This window comes from Danio rerio, chromosome 3, assembly GCF_052040795.2.
Source record: "Danio rerio strain M-AB ecotype USA chromosome 3, GRCz13ab, whole genome shotgun sequence".
Classification (NCBI taxonomy): Eukaryota; Metazoa; Chordata; class Actinopteri; order Cypriniformes; family Danionidae; genus Danio; species Danio rerio.
This window is the reverse complement of record NC_141023.1, coordinates 26,688,699-26,713,495: the sequence shown is the minus strand read 5'-3', so window position 1 is coordinate 26,713,495 and position 24,797 is coordinate 26,688,699. Positions and strand designations below refer to the sequence as shown.

At 36.2% G+C, this 24,797-nt stretch overlaps 1 protein-coding gene across 2 annotated transcripts in view; it reads right to left on the bottom strand.

Moving 5' to 3' along the window:
* Positions 1-24,797, bottom strand: part of grin2aa (glutamate receptor, ionotropic, N-methyl D-aspartate 2A, a) — a 205,608-nt gene that overhangs the window by 13,657 nt on the left and 167,154 nt on the right. For both annotated transcript variants that reach the window (XM_087244555.1, XM_087244554.1), the window contains 5 exons: positions 20,376-20,578; positions 3,826-3,997; positions 3,329-3,482; positions 2,823-2,948; positions 1,950-2,179 (listed from right to left, as the gene is read on the bottom strand). In XM_087244555.1, coding sequence (XP_087100681.1) covers positions 1,950-2,179; positions 2,823-2,948; positions 3,329-3,482; positions 3,826-3,997; positions 20,376-20,578 — 885 coding nt within the window. The remainder of the gene's footprint in view (positions 1-1,949; positions 2,180-2,822; positions 2,949-3,328; positions 3,483-3,825; positions 3,998-20,375; positions 20,579-24,797) is intronic.

Here is a 24,797-nt window from a genome sequence, read left to right as displayed (position 1 = left end):
GTATGCTAAGCATCTAACATCACAGAACCAACTAAGATACTGTAGATCTGCTTGTTAAACTTAAGTTTTGTACTGGCTGTTTTGCCACCAGAAATGAACAATTCCACATAGCAGTACCATTTCCATAAATTCTAGTTTTTTCTTTATGTTTGAAATCTGTTTATAGAAGAGTTTCTGCACTTCCACTCTTCAATGTGGATTCTGTGGATAATATTTTCCATTGCAACACCCTACACTATTCACAAATGCTGAACTTGCAGTAAAAAAGTCCCATGACAGCTGAACAAGACAAATGATTCTAAGGTAAAAGAACTCATTGCTACTTAAGAGAGTTCACAATATATGTCAGAGAGCTTTGGGCTTTGTTTTATAGGTGACTCTCCTTGGAAAGAATTTTTTATCCATCTGGAATGGCCAGTGGTTCATATTTTGCCTGTTTTCACAAGCTCAATCTTTAACAATTGAATAACTGATTTATTTAATGAAAAAAAATCTATTTAACAACAATCTTTGCAGTAATATTTTTATACCATATTACACTATATTGTTAATAGAAGAGAGTTTGGTTCTTTTTTTAAAAAATTTTTTAAAGTATGTTTTTCTTACAACAAATAGTTTCTGCAATCCTTTACATCCAGCACTTCCAAGCATTCAAATGATTTTAAAGAATGCTCAAGCTAATTTTCATGCATCACGCTGGTATGCTGCAGAATCTTCTTGCCTTCTTGCACTAAAAAAACCCTACTAATCAGCTGTGAAGTCTTTATTTTCATGTAAAGGAGGAGCACTCGTTAATCTTGGATAGGAGCCTCATGAACAAAACATCCAACGCCCGAACTTGAAGTCTGCAAAGTAAACACTCTAGACTGCAGTAAATCCCCAGCAGAGACTGAAACAACTTACCAAAGGTCAAAGTACTTTGTTGTGCTATTATAGAATCGAACCACTGTGTTGCCATCAGTGGCATGGCTTTCATTAGATCTTTGGAGGACACACGCTTGCCACAAGCCCATTCAATGTATTCATAATGACAGTTTATGTGCAGATACACTGATTTGTCTCTAAAACAAACCTACAAATACACACACATGCATAAATACTTATAATTCACATACAAAACAGTACAAAGACTGCATTTGCATTGCATTGCATTTTGCTGTATTTTGCATCAAAATACAGCAAAAATGAGCATTATTGTTAATAATTAGCAGGGCTCGTTTTGGTTACATTTGCGACCCGAAATTTTATCTATGTGACCATAGAATTTATTTGGGAGCATCTGCGTGAGTGCATAAAGTTGTTGCCGTGTGACTGGTTTTCACTGCAAAATGTTTAAGGAGACATTAACGCAGAATGCATCTTTGCACCTAAAACGGCAACATGCTGCAGTAAACAAAACGTGTAATGCTTGCAGTGTTGCCAGATGTAGCTGACTGATTCCAGCCCAAATACGATCCAAATCCCGCAGAAATGCAAAAACAACCAGTTAGGGTTGGGGCGCCGTTGCAAAACCGCCTATATTTTCTCAACACACCAATGTCATTTTTTAACCGCACAATCAAAGAACTGATTGCTCTAGTACTGAACGCAAATGGATTGGTTAATATCAGCTGTCAATGCCTCAGTCAATGGCTTTTGCCTTCAGAGGAAGCTACAACCTCAAAATTGTAAAGCACTGAAGATGAGAGAATGTTTTAGAAACAACCTAAAATTACAAATAATGGCACATCGGATTATGTGGTGAATGGTAATTTACATAAGTCCATATGAACTGTAACAGTTACTGACAAAGTCCCTGACAATGTCTGACAAAGTCCCAAACATAATAGTCTCTGCTGCCTCTTCCTTTCATAACAAACGAGTATTTTCTCATGATGTCTTGATGAACAGAAAGAACAGTATTTATTTACTTCAAATCTTTGAATGCTAATATCCATGTATTGTTTTACCTTTTTGTCACTTAGGCCTGTCACTTGGTCCACAAACTCCTCTTGGATCATGAAGGCAGCCAGGTTAGCAGTGTAACTGGCCAGGAAGATGACAGCGAAGAAAGCCCAGACTGACACTATGAATTTACTGGTCGTGCCTTTGGGGTTTTGCACAGGCACAGAGTTGTTAAACACCAGGCCCCACAAGAGCCACACTGCTTTCCCCATGGTGAAAGACGGTCCGTGGGGGTCTGCGGAAGACAGTTTTCATTAACATCCTTCATTTGTGCCAAAGCCTTTCATTTCAGAAATAACATAATCTCCCTTCTGCACGGTCATTAGAGCGCTCGAACAGAATAATGGACACGTACAACACCCTACTGCTCAGCTGTTAATCTTAATATTTTCGAATAGTTAAATATAAATGAAGACTGCATGCAAGACCGTGGGACATTGGGATAAATACAGCAAAGCGAATACAGAAATGGTTCCTTTGTAAAGCAGGACAGCTGATTTATCTTGGAACTCCTTGACGTGCTTCCCTTTTGAAAGCGAAAAAAAGGAGCTCCAAATGAGTCATCTAACAAGAGAAGAAATGCTTTTTAGCACCACGTAACAAAGGCACTCCAATGTGAATTAAATCTGATCCACTTGAATCAAATGAAAATGAATTGAACTAACTAGGAGCCCGAAACCACTCAGCGCTAAACTGGGTGAAATTGGGTATAAATTAAGCCTTTATACTTTGCAGGTTTGTGGTGCAGATGTGAGAGGCTCTGTCAGAGCAGGGGGGCGAGGATTTACGAGTGTGCCTGAATCTGAAAGAGCGACTGCATTGCAGGGGAAACGCGGAGGGAGAGAGAGAGGGAGTAGCTGAGAGTGCTGGTTACGTACCTTTGCCCTGAGCGAGGTTCCTGTTGAAGCCCAGGGGGCTGATATACTCAAACATGAAGACAGCCATTGCAGTCACCAGAAGTAGCATCACAAACATCATCACCCACACAGAAGCACTGAAGGGCTCTGCGGAGAGAGACAGGTAGATCAAAAAAAAAAACAAAAAACACACACACAGTCAGCGACTATCATCCAGCCATTCTGCTTGATATGTGACTATAGACAAGCCGAAGAGATTAAAGAGCTTTACTGTGGGAAGTAAATGGGAAACTGGCAAGTGTCCATTGGGGAACGTTCTCAGACCCTGTAATTATTGGCCTTATGCTAATTAAATAATGGCTTGCTGATCTAGTGCCATCAAGCATAAAGGAGCACTCAGGGTGCTATGAATCTAAAAGCGGCCCACTTCAGCGGATTTCTGTCGGATCTACGCTTTGATTGGCAATTCAATATTTTGACAGGTGGAAATGAAACACGCCCATTGCCATCGTGCTGCAGATGGTTACCTAAAAATGCTGATGGGGAGACGGTCCCGTTGCTACGGGATACCATTACACTAATCCCTGTTTCCACGAAGGGGACGGAGAAATCGATGACCTCTGAACGCTCCTCATTGATTGTCAGGGAGCCCACGGCCATGACTGCTTTTTTGTTCACCACCTGTGGAAGAAGACAAGATACACTGAGGTTTAAACAAAGGCTGTGAAGTTTATATACAGAACACTAGGGATATTTCGGCTTATTTCTGCAGCGTTTCTTTTCCTTCGGATTTAATTGAACAGAAATTTAGCAGCTTTTTCCATTCTTCAATTGCACATTTTTATTGCTAGCAGGCATGCTCTATTACAAAATGACTTCCAGAGGAAAGCGAGTGTGAGAGAAGCACACTCTGCTTCTGTGAGCAAAACTTTATTCAATCTAGCCTTTGTTTAGATGCTAGATGGTAGGAAAGCAAGAGTTCTATAATGAATTGCATCAGTGGATTTGGCTATTGAAATCTCACCTCTCCCACCATGCCGTTCCACACATTGTTGATCTTCTTCCCGTGCTTCCCGTTGGTCACCAGATAAAGGTCGTAGGTGAACTTCACATTTCGAGCAATTTTTTTGAGGATGTCAATGCAGAAGCCTTTGCAGCACTTTTTAATGTACGTCCCTCCTCCCTCTGTGGTGTTGCTGATGGATAGAGCACATTAGTCACAGATCAACCAAAAGCAAAACATTTGAGTCATGATATCAGAAACATTTCACACTTAGCTGAACGATGCATTTTCTAGATTGTTATTGGGAGATTTGCAATGAATCCAACTCAGACTCATTTGGAATATGTGCCTGGGGCTACATTTTTCAGAACAGCAAAATATGTGCCTGGGGGTGCATACGGCTGCATTTTGAGTGTAAAGCACTAGTGGTGTGATGCCGCCAACAACTTCTATTTTTTTTAAATAATTTTTTTAGGGGGTTTCACCTTTAATGAATAGGACAGTAGAGTATTAACAGGAAAGTGTGGAGAGCAGAGGGAGGGGAAGGATCAGCATAAGACCTCAAGGCGGAAATAGAACTCAGGTTGCCATGAGCACCGGAGTGCATGTGTGGACGCACTACTACTATGCCGTTAGTGTCGACAACCACTCACAACTTCTGCTCCTTTTACCTTACCTCTGACCACTAACCTATGTAAGCACGGCTATTCTGGCACAAAGCTGTTTATTCTGTAGCTCACTGTGCAAAAGGGGAGGAGCAGGCCAGGGTTGAGTCCAGCAAAGGACAGTTTTAAGTAAAACAAACTTAAAAAAGCAACGTGACATCATGGTAAAAGCATGCGACCGCTGTGGTTTTTCTCTTTTAGTCTGCTTATGAAAACACTACACTTGAGTTTAGTAAAGGAAATGGGTGGGTGGATCAGTCCACAGCAAGCTGATTGGCTTGTCTCTTGGACGCATGCTAGAAGGATGTTGAGATTAGCAGAAATGTACACAGGGGCCTCTGGTGGATTTTTGAGAAATGGTATGTATGAGAAAACATGCTACAGTAACATATCCGAGAACCCAAAAACATACATGATGACCTCTAGAGAATCTGTGAAAATTAAAACTGCAAGCCTGCGTTTGTGTTTTTCAAAAAATGTAGCACTGGGCTCATTTCTCCAATGAGCAAGGGTTCAATTCAATTCAAATTTCTTTCTATAGTGCTTTTACAATGTAGATTGTGTCAGCTGCTTAACATAGAAGTTTGAGAATAGTCCAGATTTCAGAGTTGAAGTTCAGTTTAGATGAAAATACAACATTTTGCATATGCAAATATAAGAATGTCTTAATTATTATTTTGTGTATTAACACAAAAGTCGCTTCTGAAACTACAATGGTTAGCATGGCAATTTTGGCAATTTTATTACTGTTTACACACAAAAAAAATATTTCTATTTGTGAGTTATATTTGTTAAATTCTTTTACAGCATTTGATTTTTTATTTATCCCTTTATTTATTTTATTTATTTATTTTTACATTGTTTACCTTCTCTACAAACATTTACAAGGACCCCTAGCAGTATATTGCTCTGTCAGTTTAAACTTAAAGACACATCTCTTTGCCTTAGCATACACATAAAACACAAATGCTTTTAAATTCCAAATCCACAAAAACAGGAGTCTTAAACTGCAGGATCTAAAGGATTGTTAGTCTGTGTTATTTAGGGCAACTGGAGCTGGGAATACTTCCCAAAAGACAATATAATTTGAATAGCATCTACGCATATGTTAGTCCTTTTTCAATATTCCCAAGGTTTCCATAATCCTGGACCAAGCCGTATTCTTAGCAGATGCCGTGGTGGTCATGGAAGAGTGAAGAGCAAAAGACTGATTCCTGAAAGACTCAGATACAGATGAGTCTCAGCACTGATCCTATGGGCCAGCCTAAACAACCGCCAGTGACCTACTCACACCTGCAGTTTCTCCACATTGGACATCCAGGGTTCTTCAGCCTCCGGTGCCTTAACAGCAGCTCTGCACAGGACATTTGGCCAGAGGAGAAATTTTCATGCCCACCTGAGCATATTATCTCTCAAGGTTTTTTTTTCTTTACTTTCGTCAATTGTTAAAGTTTGTTCCTCGCCACTGTCGCATCTGGCTTGTTGGTTTCCAATTTGTGAAGCTGCGCATTGATGGATTTGCTCTTCAGTGTTTGAACTGAACTTCAACTCTGAAAACTGGACTGACACAGTTTTAATTTACTAGAACTTCTATGTTAAGCTGCTTTGACACAATCTCCATTGTAAAAGTGTTATAGAAAAAAACATAAATATAATTGCAGTCCTCCGCTTGAAGTATATTGTTAGGAATCTTTGGTCATGTTTATTCTTGTTTTATAACAATGTTGATATATTTTAATGAAAAATGGTAATAGCTACAAAAACATATTACTAAACTGACATTCAAAAAAGTTCCTTTTGTTTTTAAGAAAAAAATTTTCTTCGCAACAAAATGGATGGATAATCATTTGAATATCATTCAGTTGAGAGTTCATTTGGTCATAACTCCTATATGTAAGAGAACTCAGTGTGAACATTCATTTAACATGAAATTTAGTTTAATCCAAGCACTGATTCCATGACTACATACATCATTTTGTCACTTCACAATATATTTTTACACTCTAATCTTGCCACAAACACAAAATTACGCGCAAACTAAACATCCCTATCTGTGGAGCCCTCTTTTAGTGCACCTTTAGTGAGCTTCACATGATTTTCACTGCATGTATAACCAATCTCAGCGTGAACAGAACAGGATTAAGCACTCAGAAGAGGAGTCACAATTGCATTTAGCTGCAGTGTGTCTAAAGCATATTTTTGGACAGCAGCCTGATTGCGCAGACCAATTGCTAGCTTGGATTAGAGTACAGTAGGAGGTATAGTGTGCTGAAGCATGAACGATAGAGCCTTTCGCTGCCGGGAGTGGAGATATTTCTTAATTACAATGAATAGTAGGGGTTTCCCATGAGAGCCTCTCAGGGAGCCATCAAGGGAGTGCCAAACCTCTGGTGAAAATTGCAGTCGGCTAGAGATTTCTGATGTCTCGTAAAGACCACCGCCAATCTGTGCTGACTTAATTGCAGAGGGGTTCCTGTTTTCCCTGAGCGATGAGGAAGACAATTCTATTTATGGGGCAATCAAGATGATTATTTCATTTGGAGGAGGAGAGAAGGTCCTGCTCTTAGACATGTTAGGAGGAGTTGACTGAAGCAAGACTTGCTTTACTTCGGCTTATGTCTGGTGTTTATACTGTCATTCACTCTTTATTTCTTTCTTGCTTAGATTCATTCAAGGGGAGGTGTTGGCAACCTATGGTACTTGTTAGGAACATTTGCTCCCACTTTATATTAAGTGTCCTTAACTACCATGTTCTTACATCAAAAAATAAATACAATGTACTTACTGTGTTTATAATGTATTTGAGAACACTTGTGGTGCTTTTGAGTTGGGAAAGAGGTTGGGTTATGGACAGGTTTGGTGGCATGGGTAGGTTTAAGGGTGGGTTAAGGTGTAAGGGATGGTCAACAGTGTACTGTATTTACAAATGTAATTACAAAAGTTATTTACAGATGTTATTACATACATGTATTTAATGAAGCATAAGTACACAGTAAATACATGTATTTACACAATAAGTACATTGTAACAAACTATTAAGTCATGTGTAAGTACATATTAGTTAAGGCCACTTAATATAAAGTGGGACCGAACATTTTTTTTGTCTCTTTTTCTTTTCATTAAACAATTGTATTTGTATTGCTTAAAGGTGATATATTAACTGAACTTCTCTAGAGTGTTATATGCCTTGTATACTAATGAAGCATTTTTGCAGAAATAAATGAAGCTGATAGAAATGCAAAGAGCTGATTGCCTAAAATAAACTTGAGTTCTGCAGCTAAACTTCCTGTTAGCAGAGATATGTTGAAAGTGAACACAGAATATGTGTAGTTGAGAAGTCTTATGCTTTTAATGTTGTGCAGAGAATTCGTAGAAAAAAAGAGGACGTATGTATGGGTGCGGCCAATGGAGGACTGGAGAATGATTGACAAGTGACGAATTCCACTAAACTCCAGCAGTTAATATCAGCTGCCTATAAAAGTTGGAGACAGGGAATGAAAATTGTTCCACACCTCCTGAATGTAATTATTGCATTGCATTGGGGATACCAGAATTCTGTGAATTGAATTATTCACTTATATCCAATAAATTACTAATATTTTTGATATTGAAGAAAACCCTCTTCTGCCCTTTTTTATTGACCACACAAGGAACTGGCTAGATAATCCAACATACTTCATTCAAAAAATAGTGTTACACTGAGGTAACTACATGGATATTGGACATTTAGTTCTCAGAATGCTTTGTAGAGTAGCATGTACAGTGGAAAATGTTGACAATAAAGTTTATCTTATGTGTTTTAAGTGAAGGAAAATTCTTGTTAGAGTTTAATACTCACCTAGAATTATTTTAATTAAGTTTTGAGCTTACCAATGTGTACAAGAGTAGTGTTCATGCTTGGGATGGTGGCGGCTGTATTAACAATGATTTCTGTTGCTTCACACAATAAGCAATATCTGTGCAAATGGCAGTTTTATGATCAGTCTGTTTTTACTTACGCAGTCTATAAGTTACATAAAAAAAAGAAAAAACAGGAAACCCTTTAATTAAAGTACCAAATCCCAAGTACTGGCTTATACCTGCCTATTATTAAGATGTCTTTTTATACACCCTTTTCAAAAGACTGTTATGACACGTTTAATGGTCATAATCTTAAATCCTTGAAAGTTGTAATATTTAGATTTTTTTAAAACGTTTGAACATTTGTATGCATTTATGTATGTATTATATTATCTTTAATCAACTTACATGAAAACAAATGACCACTTATGTGAAGTGTTTTTAATGCAGCGTCTATGGGGCTGAGAGTACATTTGACATTATTCTCTCTTCTGGCTGCCTTCATCAGTCTCACACTATTTTTTTTTTCTTTTTCAAAAAGTCTTGATAACACCATCATAGAGTTTTTCTTTTATTATTTCAGCAAATAGGATTGTGAAAAAATAATTTGTTGTACTCTCCCTTTTACTGCACTCTAAAGGGTGTCACACACCGGATGCGCTGCTCAGTGTCGTGACATGGTGTGCACATGACAGTTAAAAGTATTGCACACCAGACACGCACATTTGTATGAAATTTAAAATAAGACTATTCAGATGGCGCTCTGTGGCACGACAGAAATATGAACAAGTCCTGAGTCAACTTGTCGTGCCGGTGTGTACCCTGACAGAAACCTATGTTTAGAATTCTGAAATGCATGCTACGAAATGCATGCTACGCAGCCCGTCGCTGAGCGGCGCTTCTAGTGTGTGACCCCCTTAAGTTTACCCAACTATGACGCCGTCTGCTACTGAGGAACCTGGAAATGTGAAAAGGGTCCATTAGTACTTATAAAGTATGATCTTATTCGACATGTCTAATCCAACACAGTACCTAAACTTATACTACTTTACTAAGTATTAATAAAAAGCTAATTAGTAGTTCATAGAGCTAAAGGTCTTAGTTAATGGCTTTTAGCATGATTAATTGCACCTTAAAGTAAAGTGGGATCAAAAAACAAATAAACATCAGACTTTTAATAGTTTGAACTGGAATAGATAACAGAACATTCTAGTTAAATAAAAGATTAAAGTTGATTAGGGTGGCATGATGGCTCAGCGGTACGTACTGTCGCTTCACCAAGAAAGTCACTGGTTCGAGTCCTGGCTGGGCCAGTTGGCATTTCTGTGTGGAGTTTGCATGTTCTCTCCCTATGTTAGCATGGGTTTCCCCCACAATCCAAAGACACGTGGTATAGGTGAATTGAATAAACTAAATTGGTTGGAGTGTATAAGTGTGTGTGTGTGTGTGTGTGTGTGAATGAGTGTGTTTCCCAGAACTGGTTTGTGGCTGGAAGGGCATCCGCTGCGTGAATCATATGCCGGAATAGGTGGCTCAACAAGAGTAACTTTGTTCAAATTAAATATGCAACATAATTTAGGTGAAAGTGATTTGATAACATTGGTTGGAATAGAATTTGCTCTTTGGCTCATTTGCCTAAATCTAGTTGAAATAACATAATTCAGATGTGTGGAAATGTGTGTCATAATTAGATTAAGTTACACCAATGATTTATTTATTGATGTATTTGAGTGTTGACTTGATAATCACTGACAGGTGAACCAAAGGGAAATACGGGTATTTAATTAAAATAAAATTAGCATATCGATGCACATTTGGATGTAATCATTGCTCAAACTCAAACAGCCTGTTAAGATCTATAAATACTATTTAAGTGTTAGAATTATCCTTTGCAACTTAACCTGGCAACCTGCTGCTTATGAGCCTCTGGTGGCATGATGCAGATCAGTGCACAAAAGTCTGTTTCACTTCAATCACAATACATGACAGAGTGAATTATGCTTATAGAAAAAAAATAGATAGTTTTTTTGTCTGTGTGTGAAATGTGCAGACAATTGCATACATTTTTTTAGAGTTTTTATACTGTACAAGCTGTTTTACTTGACTAAGTGTTAAATCAAGTAGTAAATAGTAAGTAGTCAGACAGGAGTCAGGAACACTCAAAACTTTTGGTTTTTCTCCAAAATAATTTACAGTACATGTATTATAGGGACAAGTCCCTCTGGAGAAGCCTGAGGTTAAGTGCTTTGCTCAAGGGTAAAATGGCAGTGGTTAATGGACTATAACTTGTTGGGGTTAAACCTACGACCTTTTGGTTAACAGCTCAGATGCTTAACCACAAGTCTGCACTATATGCACTCTAGGGAAAGCGAGGCATGTGCTGGACGTAATTATGAGAGACTGAGGTGAATACAGCTCACTCTCCAATTAGCAGGCAGTTGTACAAAGTCACCAGGCTTGTAGAGAAAAGTGTACTTTAGTATGAAAGAAAGAGAAGAAATGACAGGGTTGCAGACAGGACAGAGCTGCATTAGTAATTGAGCCACCATCTGTGAGTTCAGACAGACAACACTTAAACTAGCAAAGCCACCTGGGAGACTCATTTAACTTTTAGATTGAAGCTAATTAAGACTCAGCTCTCTATGTTCTTTAAACAGAGCAACGGTGAGAAAAAACACTTATGAGTGTACTTTGTCTCCACAGTATGCTCCCAGGTGCGCCAATTCCTTGTGAAACTGGTATTGTCGTGTTATTGTTGTCCCCAATTGTTGTCTGCATGCAGTTATTATAAATATTTCCTTCTGTTGCTTCAACATAATGAAACAAATTAAGGAAACGTGCATGAGCTTTGCATACTTGTCAATAAAATCAATTTAAATGAATAAAAGGTCAATTAAAAATATTTAATCATGTTTAAAAAAATCAACAGTGTAGTCTAAAGCAGGGGTTCCCAAAACTTTTCAGCCTGCAACCCCCAAAATAACACTTTCAGTTACTCTAAACCCTCATTATCCTCGGAAGTTGTTACAAACATATAAAAATTACACAAAATGATGCACACACACCAAAAAGTCAGAATTATTAGAATTATTATAAAATTATTTTTTAAATATTTTTTAAATATTTCTTAAATGATGTTTAACAGAGCAAGGAAATTTGCACAGTATTTCTAATAATGTTTTTTTTTTTCTTCTGGAGAATATGTTATTTGTTTTATTTTGGCTAGAATTAAAGCAGTTTTAAATTTTTTAAACACCATTTTAAGGTCAAGATTATTAGCCCCTTTAAGCTATATGTTTTTTTCAATAGTCTACAGAACAAACCACCGTTATACAATAAGTTGCCTAATTACCCGGCCTAGTTAACCTCATTAACCTAGTTAAGCCTTTAAATGTCACTTTAAGCTGTATAGAAGTGTCTTGACAAATATCTAGTAAAATATTATTTACTGTCATCATGGCAAAGATAAAATAAATCGGTTATCCGAAATGAGTTAGTAAAACTATTGTTTATAAATGTGTTGAAAAAAAATTCTGTTGAACAGAAATTGGGAAAAAAATAAACAAGAGGGCTAATAATTCAGGAGGCTAATAATTCTGACTTCAACTGTAAACATGAGCATACTGACAGCACATAGTGCAACATTCTATAAACAACACTTTTTATAGTCAGTTATTAATTTGTTTATTGGATATTAACCGCATTGAATGAAACTGGTGGGCACAATGTTTACAGCAAAAGTCTATTCTTGGTTTAATTTTGGAGACTGCCACTTGGAGATCATCCTCTATGTTCATTTGTAGTCTTTATATTTAATGTAGCCTATGTAAGTGCTGTAAAGTTGTCAAAGTTTAACATTTTGCTGTAAAATCAATCTGCTGAAAATTATGCTATTGCCGTGTTAATATAACATAATCACTGAAGAGGTCACAATCCAATGGAAAAAAAAAAAAATAATCGAAAGGCTGAAGTTTTTTTTTTTTTTTTTTTGCACGTTGTTTAAAAAAAAATGTTAAAGACATTGGGCTCTACCCGACACAATAAGGTGCAAGACGTTTTTCCCCAGACATGTTGCTATTTTTAGACCATCGCAAACTTACTTTTCCTGTTTTCCACCACGTTGTTTGAATAGCAATGAATTTGTGCCACTTTCTGGACTCATGGGTGTTCTGGTCTAAAAAAGAGTTGTATTAAGGCGCATTGTTGGAGCATTGCTATTTTGAGGAACTAAAATAGACTGTGCAATAGACTGGCAGAAAGCAAGTCTAAAGTCTAGCAGAGCACGTTAGTTGTGTGCCTTGCTTACACTTGCTTAATACACACAGGGTGTACAGCAATACGCAAATATTTTTACAGTTGAAAAAAAAAATTAAAGGATTAAAATATTAGAAAAATTATTCCTTTAAACATTTATTTAAAAATCACCGCCTCCTAGCCTTCTTCATCTCGGGGGGCTTTTTGTTTATTCATGACAACTTGCTTTTGTATAATGTTATTATTATTAGCAGTATTATTTATTATATCCATATTTAAATTTGTTTTATTAAAAGCAAGCTTAGATTAGTCCACCTGTCTAGTTTTGGACCATATGGGTCATAGTGTTGCTGTTCTGCACTTTGTTATTATTGTTTATTTATTCGTTTGCTGGAAATTAGAACTGAATTAAGAAGTTGTTTTGAAACAAATCTTTGCGCTTAAGAAATTTAATTAATTATGTTGGCTAATGGATGTCTTCAGCAGAGTGCATATAACACTGTTTCCTTATCCACGAAAGAGAGAAAGTGAAAGTAAAGGTCGATTGGAGGAGGCTCATTCTTTATCCTTGCGCTGCAGATGCTCTGTTTAACTGTTTTCTCGCCAGTGAAGTGTTTTTTCTACTTACAAAGTCAGCATCTAAATAGCAAAGGGCCATGGCGTGAGGCAACTAAATCTTAAAGGGAATGGGAGATGAAACTCTGATTGGTTTATTCTCAAAACACACCCATAGCTCATTAAGAGAATAAGCTCAACCCTGTTATATGTGTTGTGGCACAAGCGTATTTTTCCATCTTTTATTTGGGCATGCCCTTAATGCTTTTGCACTTTATACTTTGCGCCTAAATTGTTAAAATAGAGCCCATTGTTTCAAAAAAATTTTTTAATTGTAAAACAACAGGAAAGTTCAGCAATAATGATAAGGATGTAGAGAAACGATAGTTGGGATCACTTTCAGAACATAATAAACATAACCTAAAAATAAACAAATCCTTATCTTTTTTTTTTTTTTTCAGTGTAGACAAAAATACATTTATAGTTATATATGCTTGGTGTGAACATGCCTTAGATGATTGTGTTAAGCTTCATTATACTAAGCTAAGCTAAAATTGACCCTGCCAGAATATGAAATCAGCTGAATTGGTTCAAAAATGGTTCAAGTCAATGGATTAACTCAATGAGACTTGCACAATTACGACTGAAACATATGAAAGCCTTAAGATATAAACTTGTTGTTTCTTGCTGTTATGCTATAGGAAAAAAAAAAATCAATGAATGAACTTTAATAAAAACTCATTTAAAAATTATTTCCCAGTGATTTGTTGCAGCTGGAAGGGCATCCTCTGTGTAAAACATATGCTGGATAAGTTGTCGGTTCATTCAGCTGTGGCGACCCCAGATAATAAAGGGACAAAGACAAAAAGAAAAGCAATTAATGAATTAAAAAAACTGGTAAATTAAAAATGATCCAAAAAGTCCTTACTTTAAATTTCCTTTTTTTTTACAACCAGCTATCTGAACAAAACATATACAAAAAGCTGATATATGGAATTTGTGTTTCTTGTTATTGTGCTTGAAAAAGGGCTTATTGTTAAGCCAGCCACTGATCACATAAAAGCAGAGGAGTGTTTTTGGCAGCCAGAAGTGGCTGTGTGCCTTCTGACTGCAGAAATGAACAAACTTTCCTGTCTCCACAAAGAGAGACACACATTCAACTGCCTAGGCAAAATCCAGTTTAAAATCAATCTCTTCCCCTCTGCGCTGGCTATGACGCACGCCATGAATTCCCACGGCTCCTGCAGAGGCTCCATTCAAACTCTCACATGGCAGAATCCATATAATAACAGAGTCTTCCTCACATTTCCATACCCAGAGGCAATAAAAAGCACTCCCTTATGACACCAGACCACTTCCTCTCTGTCTTTACTACACCAATTACACTCTTATAAAGACACAGCGGCCACCATGTTTGTTTCTCTTTCTTTTTTTTATTCCTTTAGTATTTTTTATATGGTAGGCTAATGTGGCCACTTGCCAAAGCAACACATAGAGTGTGAATCGTGGCAGATATCCGCCTTTTTCTTACAGCCCATGATGCATGAATTATGGGAGTAACTCCAACAACTCTACACAGCAATCTTATGGACATGTTGAATATTTCTGTCCTAAATATCTGGGGGAACAAAATTCAGCGAATTCAAAATGCTCTGACCTCATGTCATATTAGAATACCAAGCATCACATTATTTTTTATAATTGATTCAAATTTGATCATTTAATATATATATATGGATTATTCATTCATTAATTTTCTTGTCGGCTTAGTCCTTTTATTAATCCGGTGTTTCCAAAGCGGAATGAACCTCCAACTTATCCAGCACGTTTATACGCAGTGAATGCCCTATATATATAGATTATTTGTAGCAAAAATGTATAATGTAAAATCAATTTGTTTCAATTTGAATGGAAGTTCCCCAAGCCAGAAGTGAAACACATCAGCGGGACAAATGTCGATAAGAAGTTAGAATTGATGGTGGTACGCTGGTGATACGCCGACAGAGTTGACAACTCAGATATCTGAGTTCTGACATTTGCATTGAAAACACAAATATCTCAGTGGCTCAGAGTGATCTTGAATTGTTTGCATCTGTTTGTTTGTGCATGTGCGTGTTTGTGTGTGTGTGTGTGTGTGTGTGTGTGTGTGTCCTGGTCACGGAGGCATGTTTCCTCTGTGTCTGTGGCTTGTCAAGCTGGCACTGCATCAGTTTCTGCATCTACAGAGCTCGGCGGCAGCTGAAGTAGAGGGTAAAACGACAGCTGAGGACACCAGATGAGCAGCCGTTCCCACATCATCATATTTATCTCTGACAAAGATCAGTCAGAGCGCTAGACTGTCTGTCTGTCATACTGGGCCCAAAGAAGTGAATCTTCCCATAAATATAGTTTACCATTTTGGGATTAAAGGATTAGATCATCGTATAAAAATGAACTTCTGGCAATTTCATCATTGACATTTTGTTCCAAACCTGTTGACTTTCATCCTTCATGAAACACAGGAGAAATCGTAACCTTTCGATTTTTCACCTTTTCACGCCACCATTTTTCCATGCAGTTGAATTGAATGTCGACTGGATGCTTTTGAGATTTAAACAGGATGCAAAAGTTTCTATAAAACATAAAAGTTGTACAGTATATTTAAAGTCTTTTGAAGTCAACCAAGGCTGGACATTGCTAAATCTCTTTTGGACTCAATGCACAAAGCCCATTTCCTGTAAATATTAATGTCTTGGCTGTCCAGAAAGTCTTTCTTTGACTTAAGACAAAGAATACATTGCCATATGGAGAACTTTATTATACTTTTATGGTGTTTGGAGCCTGACAGCCCTAGTGTGCATTTACTTCCATTATGTGAAAAGGGTGGTTCTTTTTTCTCAAAACCTGGACCTTTTTGCAGTTATTCACCTTATTTTCTATTTAATTATGATATTTAAATACTGCATTATAATGACATGACAAGCACTAATTTTAGCTGGATTAGCTTGTCAGATGGCCATCATAACCACACTTTTTAACGTACCAAAAACATTTTATCACCTTAGAATTATAAGGTTCTATCTGCGTTCTAAAGGATTTGAGATTTTGAGCTTCACATTTTTTTGCATTTCATAGCAAACAGTATATGTGTAACAAGTCTTAAAATGTAAACGACTTATTAAAAAAATGCTAAAATGTAAATAAGTCCTTTAATAAGAACATAGATAGAACCCTATAATTCTCAGGTGACGATTTGCTAAAGATTTACAACAAAGAAATATGAAAAAAAAAATAATTAAAAAAATGTATTACATCATATATCAATAGGGAAAATAGGAGTCTGTTAAAGTTTTAAATTTAAAAAATAAACTGTAATCTATTGTCTTTTATTGGGCAAATGATTGGCCAGCTGAATTTGAATTTGGTCATAAATAATAAAAAAATATTTGTCGAGCTCTTGATTTTTTAATCTTTTCTGTAAATGGATTACAAAATTGCCTAATTAATATAAAATTGACTTAAACATGGACTTCTTTTGGTTTTTTTTAAAGGCTTTTATAGTTATTTTGTTTTCTTTCAAGAATAAGGTCTAAGATTCAAAATAAAAAGTTACTTGTAGTGAAAGATGACTTCATTTACATTTTTACATTTTTTTACAATTTTTTCTTTGCACAACTGGATGAGAAGTAATTGTTTGCATTTATTGGAAACCTTCTTTGATGCATTCACAATTTATGATGGAATAGCAGTCAAAATAAGAAAAATGAGTTCATGTGTGGGACAAATTCTGTAACTTTTATCAGTGGGGTGGGTCTTTCAATTTTATTTTGTCTTTGCCATGATGACAATAAATAATATTTTACTAGATATGTTTCAAGACACTGCTATACAGCCTAAAGTGACATTTAAAGGCTTAACTAGGTTAATTAGGTTAACCAGGCAGGTTAAGGTAGGCAAGTTATTGTAAAACACTGGTTTGTTCTGTAGACTATCAAAAAATATATAGCTTAAAGGGGCTAATAATTTTGACCTTAAAATGTTTTTCTTTTAAAAAAAATGGTTTTTCAAGCCGAAAAAAAAAACAAATAAGACTTTCTCCAGAAGAAACAATATTATCAGACATACTGTGAAAAATTCCTTGCTCTGTTAAACATCATTTGGGAAATATTTAAAAAAAGAAAAACAAAAACAAAGGGTGAGCTAATAATTCTGACTTAAGCCTTTAAATGTCATTTTATACTGAATAGAAGTGTCTTTAAAATATCTAGTAAAATATTATTTACTGTCATCATGGCAAAGATAAAATAAATCGGTTATTAGAAATGAGTTAGTAAAACTATTATGATTAGAAATGTGTTGAAAAAAATCTTCTCTCTGTTAAACAGAAATTGGGGAACAAATAAACAGGGGGCTAATAATTCTAACTTCAACTGTATGTAAATTATAAATATATTAAAAAAGAATATAATTTTCTTCAGCGCAAGTCTTTCACCCGTAACATTTTCAGAACTAAAGCAAACTAAATGTTTTTAGCATGTAAACAAGGTTGTTTATCAAACCACATAAAATGCAATCACATCACAGCAGAAAATAACAACAACTCTCTGATCTTGTTTACATTATGTAGTTCCCGGTGGTGTTTCTGATGCACTAAAGTAACTTTCTCTAGCTCTGTTTACCACAATTGTGGCTCAGTAGTTAATTTGGCGGAGTAATTTTTCAGATAAAAGCAAGCAGATGAGAAACCAATAAATTGAGAATGAAAGCGAGAGACAATGAAAGAGAGACGTGTCCATCTCGGGGATGACTGGACTATGTATCCTGCCAGTGTGTTTGCATGCCTCAGTAATTCCTGCTTCTTCTTCTTTCTCCAAACGGACACAATGGATGCTTGAGTGGGAATTGTGCCACTCGAGGAACACAACAGTGAGCACTGGCCTGTTTGCAAGTGGACATGTGTGGCATCCATGTATTCTCTAGTGTGTTTGTGTGTGTGCATTTGATGAGACTAATCTTTATGCGTACAGAGCAGCCTATAGTGATCCTATGAGATCATATATTCTTCGCCCTATTTAGCAGTGTATAACATAAAGGCCCCTGTGCATTTCTTTAAGGTACAAGGGCAGTTTTAACAGCCTGTGTTAATCATGGCTCAGAGATCACAACAGCATTTACAACTGTGACCTTTTTAAATAATTGTGTATGCTGCCGATCATAGGTCTGGGGTTAGTAAGTTTACATATTAAGAAATTAATGCATTTCAGCATTAGGGATTCAGCAAGGATACATTAGAATGATGAAGGTGACAGTAAAGACAATCTAATTAAGTTTTTTAGATTAAAAAAAGACATTAAAATGTGTTTTAGATATAATTGCTTTGTTAGAAAGCTTGCTTTTGCATCAGTATAAAATAATATTAAAAAGATAATTATAAAATATTTATTTGAATAATTGTATTTTATGTCTCAATTTAGAAAAAAAGTGCTATAACCTTAAGTTTGCATCCTATAAACAATTTTTTTTGATAACTCATATTTGCAGAAAAACATTCTGAGTTATGCATTTATATGTAGCAATTCTGAGTTTATTCTGACCAATTTCTCCTTTTTTTTCTTCCAAAGTTTGAGATATAAATGCAAATACAAACCTTTATTCCACAGGTTATAAACTAAATTAGAAAAAATTTGTTCTAAGAACTTTATACCTGCTATTCTAAAAAGGCAAATACAAACTGCGAGATGTAAACTTGCAAAAACACGTTACAATTACACTTATTCAAGAATAAATGTTTCTTGAATGTCTAAACAGCATATTAAAGTGATTTTTGAAGAACCGTTTATGACACAAAAAAAGTTACCATAACAGTGCAATTTAAATAAAATGTTTTATTGTTTTATTCAAATTTAAAAGGCACTGATTTTACCCCTTTTTAAACATTTAATATAAGTCTTTGTGTTTCCAGAATGTGTTTGTAAAGTTTTAGCTCAAAATATCCTTCAGATATTTTATTACACCTTTTTAAATCTGGGAAATTTGAGCTGTTCAGGCATTGTAGCTGTTTTTGTTTTGCCTGTGCCTTTAATGCAAATGAGCTGGTTCTACCCACCCACCATTTGCCCACCGTCAGAGCTACAGAGATCTCTCAGTATTTCATTGATGCATGTAGCCTTCACGTAGATAAACAGCAAAGTGACAGACAAGAATAAAGCAGATCTCCCTTACTACAGTAAGAACTTTTCCAAAGGTTATTGATATATTTGTTGTGGAGTTAATTCAAGCCTTTCTGCAATAACGAGTCACACACAATATCATTATAAAGTTCTTGGGCGTGCAAGCGCACACACACATACACACACACACACGTTTAGCTTTTCTCTGTTTTTGCACGGGAATTGTGACAGGATACATGTTATTGTATGCTGGTGTATGGAGATCTGGTGTGTTAATGTCTAAAATAAACCTGATTTAAGTCCACAAACCAGGATTGAAGTGTCTTCTTTTACAATTGTACTGACACTATGCGGCTGTGGTTATGTATTACATCTTTATTACAAACATACACAATTTTTAAAACGTTTTAAACTTGTAAAACTCATTCTTGAGGTAATATAAGTATATGCGTTACTACAAAGACATGTAAATACGCATCAATTTGGAAACATCTCACTCCTATGTCACATTACGGTGGGCCTCAAAAAAGAATTTGGATCCTATTTTAGGATTAGGAAATTAAAAAAAGAGACTTCTGTTTATATCACTCCAATATGACTGTGAACACACACAATACATACACACAGTACTGACCAAATAGCTTACAAAAGTTGATTTTCATCTTAGGTGCCCTTTAAATTAAAACAAAAAAAACGTTGAATTGTAAAAATATTTCATGATATTACAGATTTTGCAGTATTTTTCATCATATGCAGCCTTGGTGAGGATGCAAGGCTTCTTTCTTCTGAAACATTTAAAGTTCAAGAACAATGCCTGCAGGTCTCTCTTAAACAATAAGTCAAGGTCAAGGTGCTATTTATAACCAGGATGTAAAAATCTTTGATGTCTTCCAGTCACAAACAGACAGTAACACGCTACCGTACTGATTGATATATGTAGTCATGTAGTCATCAACAACCCTCAATATATATCAAACTCTCTTCAAGAGCGCTCTTACATCACTCTATGCAGCTCTCTAGGGCCAAAACGGCAAGCATCCAACAGTTTGAGAGTGGTACTTTGAGGTGACATATGAGTGATGGGGAAGATGAGAAAAACAAGGCTTACTCTTTGATGTGTTTGCGGCAGGGTACAGAGTTCCTCATGCAGGTGCCTGTGAGGCGCTCCACATTCTCCACAATGACGAAAGGCTTCTCCTCCAGCGTTACAATGGTCAGGTGATTGTCATCTGTCTCCGCATCCCCGAAAGAGTTGAAACGGGGCCACACCGGATACTTCAAAGTCAAACTCTGGTTCTCCCATTTGCCCATCTGAAAAAGAATTTTAAAAAATGAATAACTTCTTTCAGTTCAATTCGATTCAAGTTTATTTGAGTATCACTTTGTATGATATACAGTATTTCAAAGCAGCTCTATAGAAAGAAAGCCTGCTTCTAGTAATATTGTCATCAGAGGTTGCTGCGTCAAAGTAATTTCCATATTGTAGAAATGTACAGGTCTGGGTTGATACAAGCATGCAGTATATTGTAAATAGTGTATATAACGACATAGTGGCAGTATATAGGCCCAATCCCAACACTATTTTCGTACCCCTACCCCTTGGCCCCAGAGTGTGAAGCTGAAGGGCTTCAAATTAACCCCTACGAAATGGAACAGGACAACAATACCTGCACACATCATCATATGTCATCGCAAGCTCTTATTTCAAAAGAGATTGACAATGGTAACTGCTGTAGTTATTCCAGTTTCATTATTTTTGGGTATTTATCTTCAGGAAATTACAGAAGGCAACAATATCATGTTATTATAACAATCTAATGTGGCAATAAGTTCGTAACTGTACTGTGCATTCACACCATAGTCGTATTCAACTATGCACAAGAAATCAACAGTAATGTTAAACTAGACACTGGAAAAAGGTACTTCCCAGTCACTAGACTTTTCTGACCGGGTATTTGAGTTACAGATGAGAAGGTCTGTTGTGGGACTACTACTGTATACAGGAGTAATTTTCATGGATTAAAGATAGCAAAATTGTCAGGTTTCTTATTTTTTATTTTTAAAAAGCATGATCATAAAACATGAATGCCGTTATAAATGTAATAAAACATACGTTTATTTAATGTCCATTTTTTCAAGGGCTATCTTGCTCTTCCCCTAAGCCCTATGCTTTCAAGCTAATAAGAATTGTGACAAGGGGAACAATCGGTAAGGGGAATGTCTAAGGGGTAAAATTGGGATTGGGACATAGTGACATATTAAAGAATTCAGACCTGGTAATTGCAATAAAATATGTTAAAAGTAATCAAACATGAAAAAAGTTATTTTAGTTAAGAAGAAAATGTTATTTATATGTATTATTACATTTTTGTGTGCATATCAATCTGGATTAAGTTTAGCATATTAATCCCTTTCAAAGCATTTATTAAAATTATAGTTACCAAACTAGATTATTCTTTCATTGTATGCAGTGTTTATCCGTGTCTGTCTTATTTTGATGTCTTATCCATGAACACTATTTTCTCTGCTTTGCATCCTTTCTCTCCATCTGTCACTCTGTCCCAGAAGACAAGGTGTGTGGATGAAGTAGTACTTGAGAACAAGCTATATCAGACCCACAGAGGCCAACACATTTATCAAATAGTGCCACACAACAAGGTACCAATGCCTGAATAAGTGTGAACACACAGAAATAAAGTTGATGAAAGGCAAAAGTAGTATATTTTATCATTTCAAAATTATAAGTTAAAAAGTAACACAAGTAAGTAAAATAAATAAAAAACAATTAAAAGTAATAAGTATAATTTTTAAAAAGTCTGCTGTTATTAGAATATGATTATGGGTGACTCTATACAAACAATCATATCTAGTTTTTTGTTAGTACATTTTTCTTTTTTGCGCTGTCCAACCTTTCAAAAACCAATCTGACTATAGGAAAACCTGACTTATCTGATCTGAAAATTGTGAATGAAGTAATGCAAGTAATTAGTATGAATATAAAACATTACACCAAGAAAAATAAAATGGAAGCAAACTGGAAAATCACCACATTCCCTGTGTGTTATTACTAAATAATATACATAAATAAGGTGCATTAAAACTAATTTATTAGTAAACTGTACAACTAAAATATGATTATTTCTTTACAGTCTAAACCAAAGTGGTCCATCAAATCATTAGGATGAACGAGTACCCTTTAAATAGTCTTGAATAAACAGCAGGCTGGCCAATCTTGGGTTATACCAGGATAGGTGCCAATCTGAGGAACACGACGGCCTAAATATCAACAGATATCTACAGTACCAAGCAGATCTACTGGAGTCAGATTTTATGGCTCAGATACACCAAAACTTTCCTAAGTGTGTTAGGTCAGTGCACTAGAGAGAGATGAGCGGTGATCTCACTAGCTGCAGCGGTGCTAACCAGTGTCACAGGAAATTTGGGTTAATGCCGTTAATCCTATCAGCGTGCTTTAGGAGGAAGCCGTAATCGCGTTCCTCCTACCCCTGATGAACCGGAGACTGAGGACGTCTTTGACACCGGCAGAGCTCCTTTTATCTGCAGCACAGCCGCCGATTCAACCGCAGCCTTATTAGAGTCAAAGCGCCTTTCTTTTTTTGAGTTCCCCCTCCAACTTTCTTCAATGCTTCTTGTTCGGCTGTGTGAAAAATTCATTTCATTAATCTGTCTCATTTGGTTTGATGGCACATTTCTTTTGTCAAGCACTGTGGGTAAAAATGGCTCACCCAGCTTATCTGTCTCAGCTGAAGACAAAAGCAACTACTTGCAGTTTCCGTCGACGTCAGGTTTGCCGCCCGAAAGGAATGATTTATGATTTTGATGTTTTCAGAGCATTTTCGTCATTGAAAATCAAAAGACATGATGACTGTTGTGCTGACAGTCATTTAAAAAGATGCCGTGCAAAACTTTTAATGATGCTGGAGTGAACATGTGTTGCATTTAAGCACAATTCTCAGTTTGATTCTCGATTTGTTCAACTACGTGATTCATTTGTTGATGAGTCATTGAATCATTCGTTCAAAACGATTTTAAAAACAATTATAATTCCTAAAAATAATTAGGGCAGCAAGGTGGCACAGTGGGTTGCACAATCGCCTCACAGCAAGAAGGTTGCTGGTTTTGTGTGAGTTTCCTCTGGGTGCTGCAGTTTCCCCCACAAGTCCAAAGTCATGTGGTACAGGTGAATTGGGTAAGCTAAAATTGTCCGTAGTGTATGTGTGTGAATGATTGTGTATGGATGTTTCCCAGTGACGGGTTGCAGCTGGAAGGGCATCCACTGTGTAAAACATTTGGTAGATAAGTTGGCAGTTCATTTTGCTGCGGCGACCCTGGATTAATAAAGGCACTAAGCTAAAAAGAAAATGAATGAATGAATGAATGAATGAATGATAAATGAAAATGTAATTAAATATTTTAGATAGACTGTAGCACACCTTAAGTAAATAAGGTTGTTTTGTCTAAACAATATTTTGTAAGAATACTAATACATCTCTATATTAAACTAAAATCATTCAGAATTCAAACAGAATCATGCAACTCTCCTGTCTATAAACAATACAATATTAACAAATAGATAGAAGTTGTTATTATTATATGTGCTGATTGTATTAAGACACTTAGCTAATGATTGGTAGTACAGTTTGTGTGGCGTGCTGTCACGGAAGAGAGCCCTGAGCTCATAAGATCCTCGAGCCAGGGGCTCCCTCCTGTTTGCAGGGCGAGAGGACAGTTTGAGCTCAGGTAGATCTCGAGAACCCCCCTCCACTGATTAAGGATTGCTATGAGGATATGCTGCTGGTTGAAATCAGTCTATGGTGCTGATTTTGTTTAGTCAATTTACTTATGTCTCATGTTTCATCCGGGGGGAAACCCACGTGAGCACGGAGATAATATGAACTCCGCACAGAAATGTCAACTGGCTGTGTAAAGACCCGAACCAGAGACGTTCTTGCAGGGAGGCAACAGTGCTAACCATTGGGCTGCCGTGCTGCCCTATGTAAGAAAAAAGGGGGAGAGGGAGTGGAAGGGGGAATTCTTCAAGACGAAAATAACTTAGGTAAGGCACTTTGCTTATTTATAATAAATTAGTAATTGTCTGATTGGTGAATCATACTAGATGTGATGCTGGACCAGCCGTGTCAATTATAAGCAAGTGATCCTCTCGGAATTAGGTGATAAATAAGCTTCACTAAATGATGCTTTTAGAGCATTTTCATGACTGAAAATAAAGGACATGACTCCTATTATGCTTAAAGTCATTTAAAAAGATAGCGTGTCAAATTTTAACGACTTTGTAGTAAAGATGAGTTGCATTCTAATCTCAACTCATCTGTCTATACTCAAGCATATGATGTGTTCAAATACACTGATTCATATGTTAATGAAACAAGTGCGTCATTGAATCATTCATTCATTTAATCTATTTAATCTAGACCTAAACAGGGTAAAAATATTATTTTGATTTAAAGCAATTGTATTTCATGTTTAAAATTTTATTTATTCATGTCTT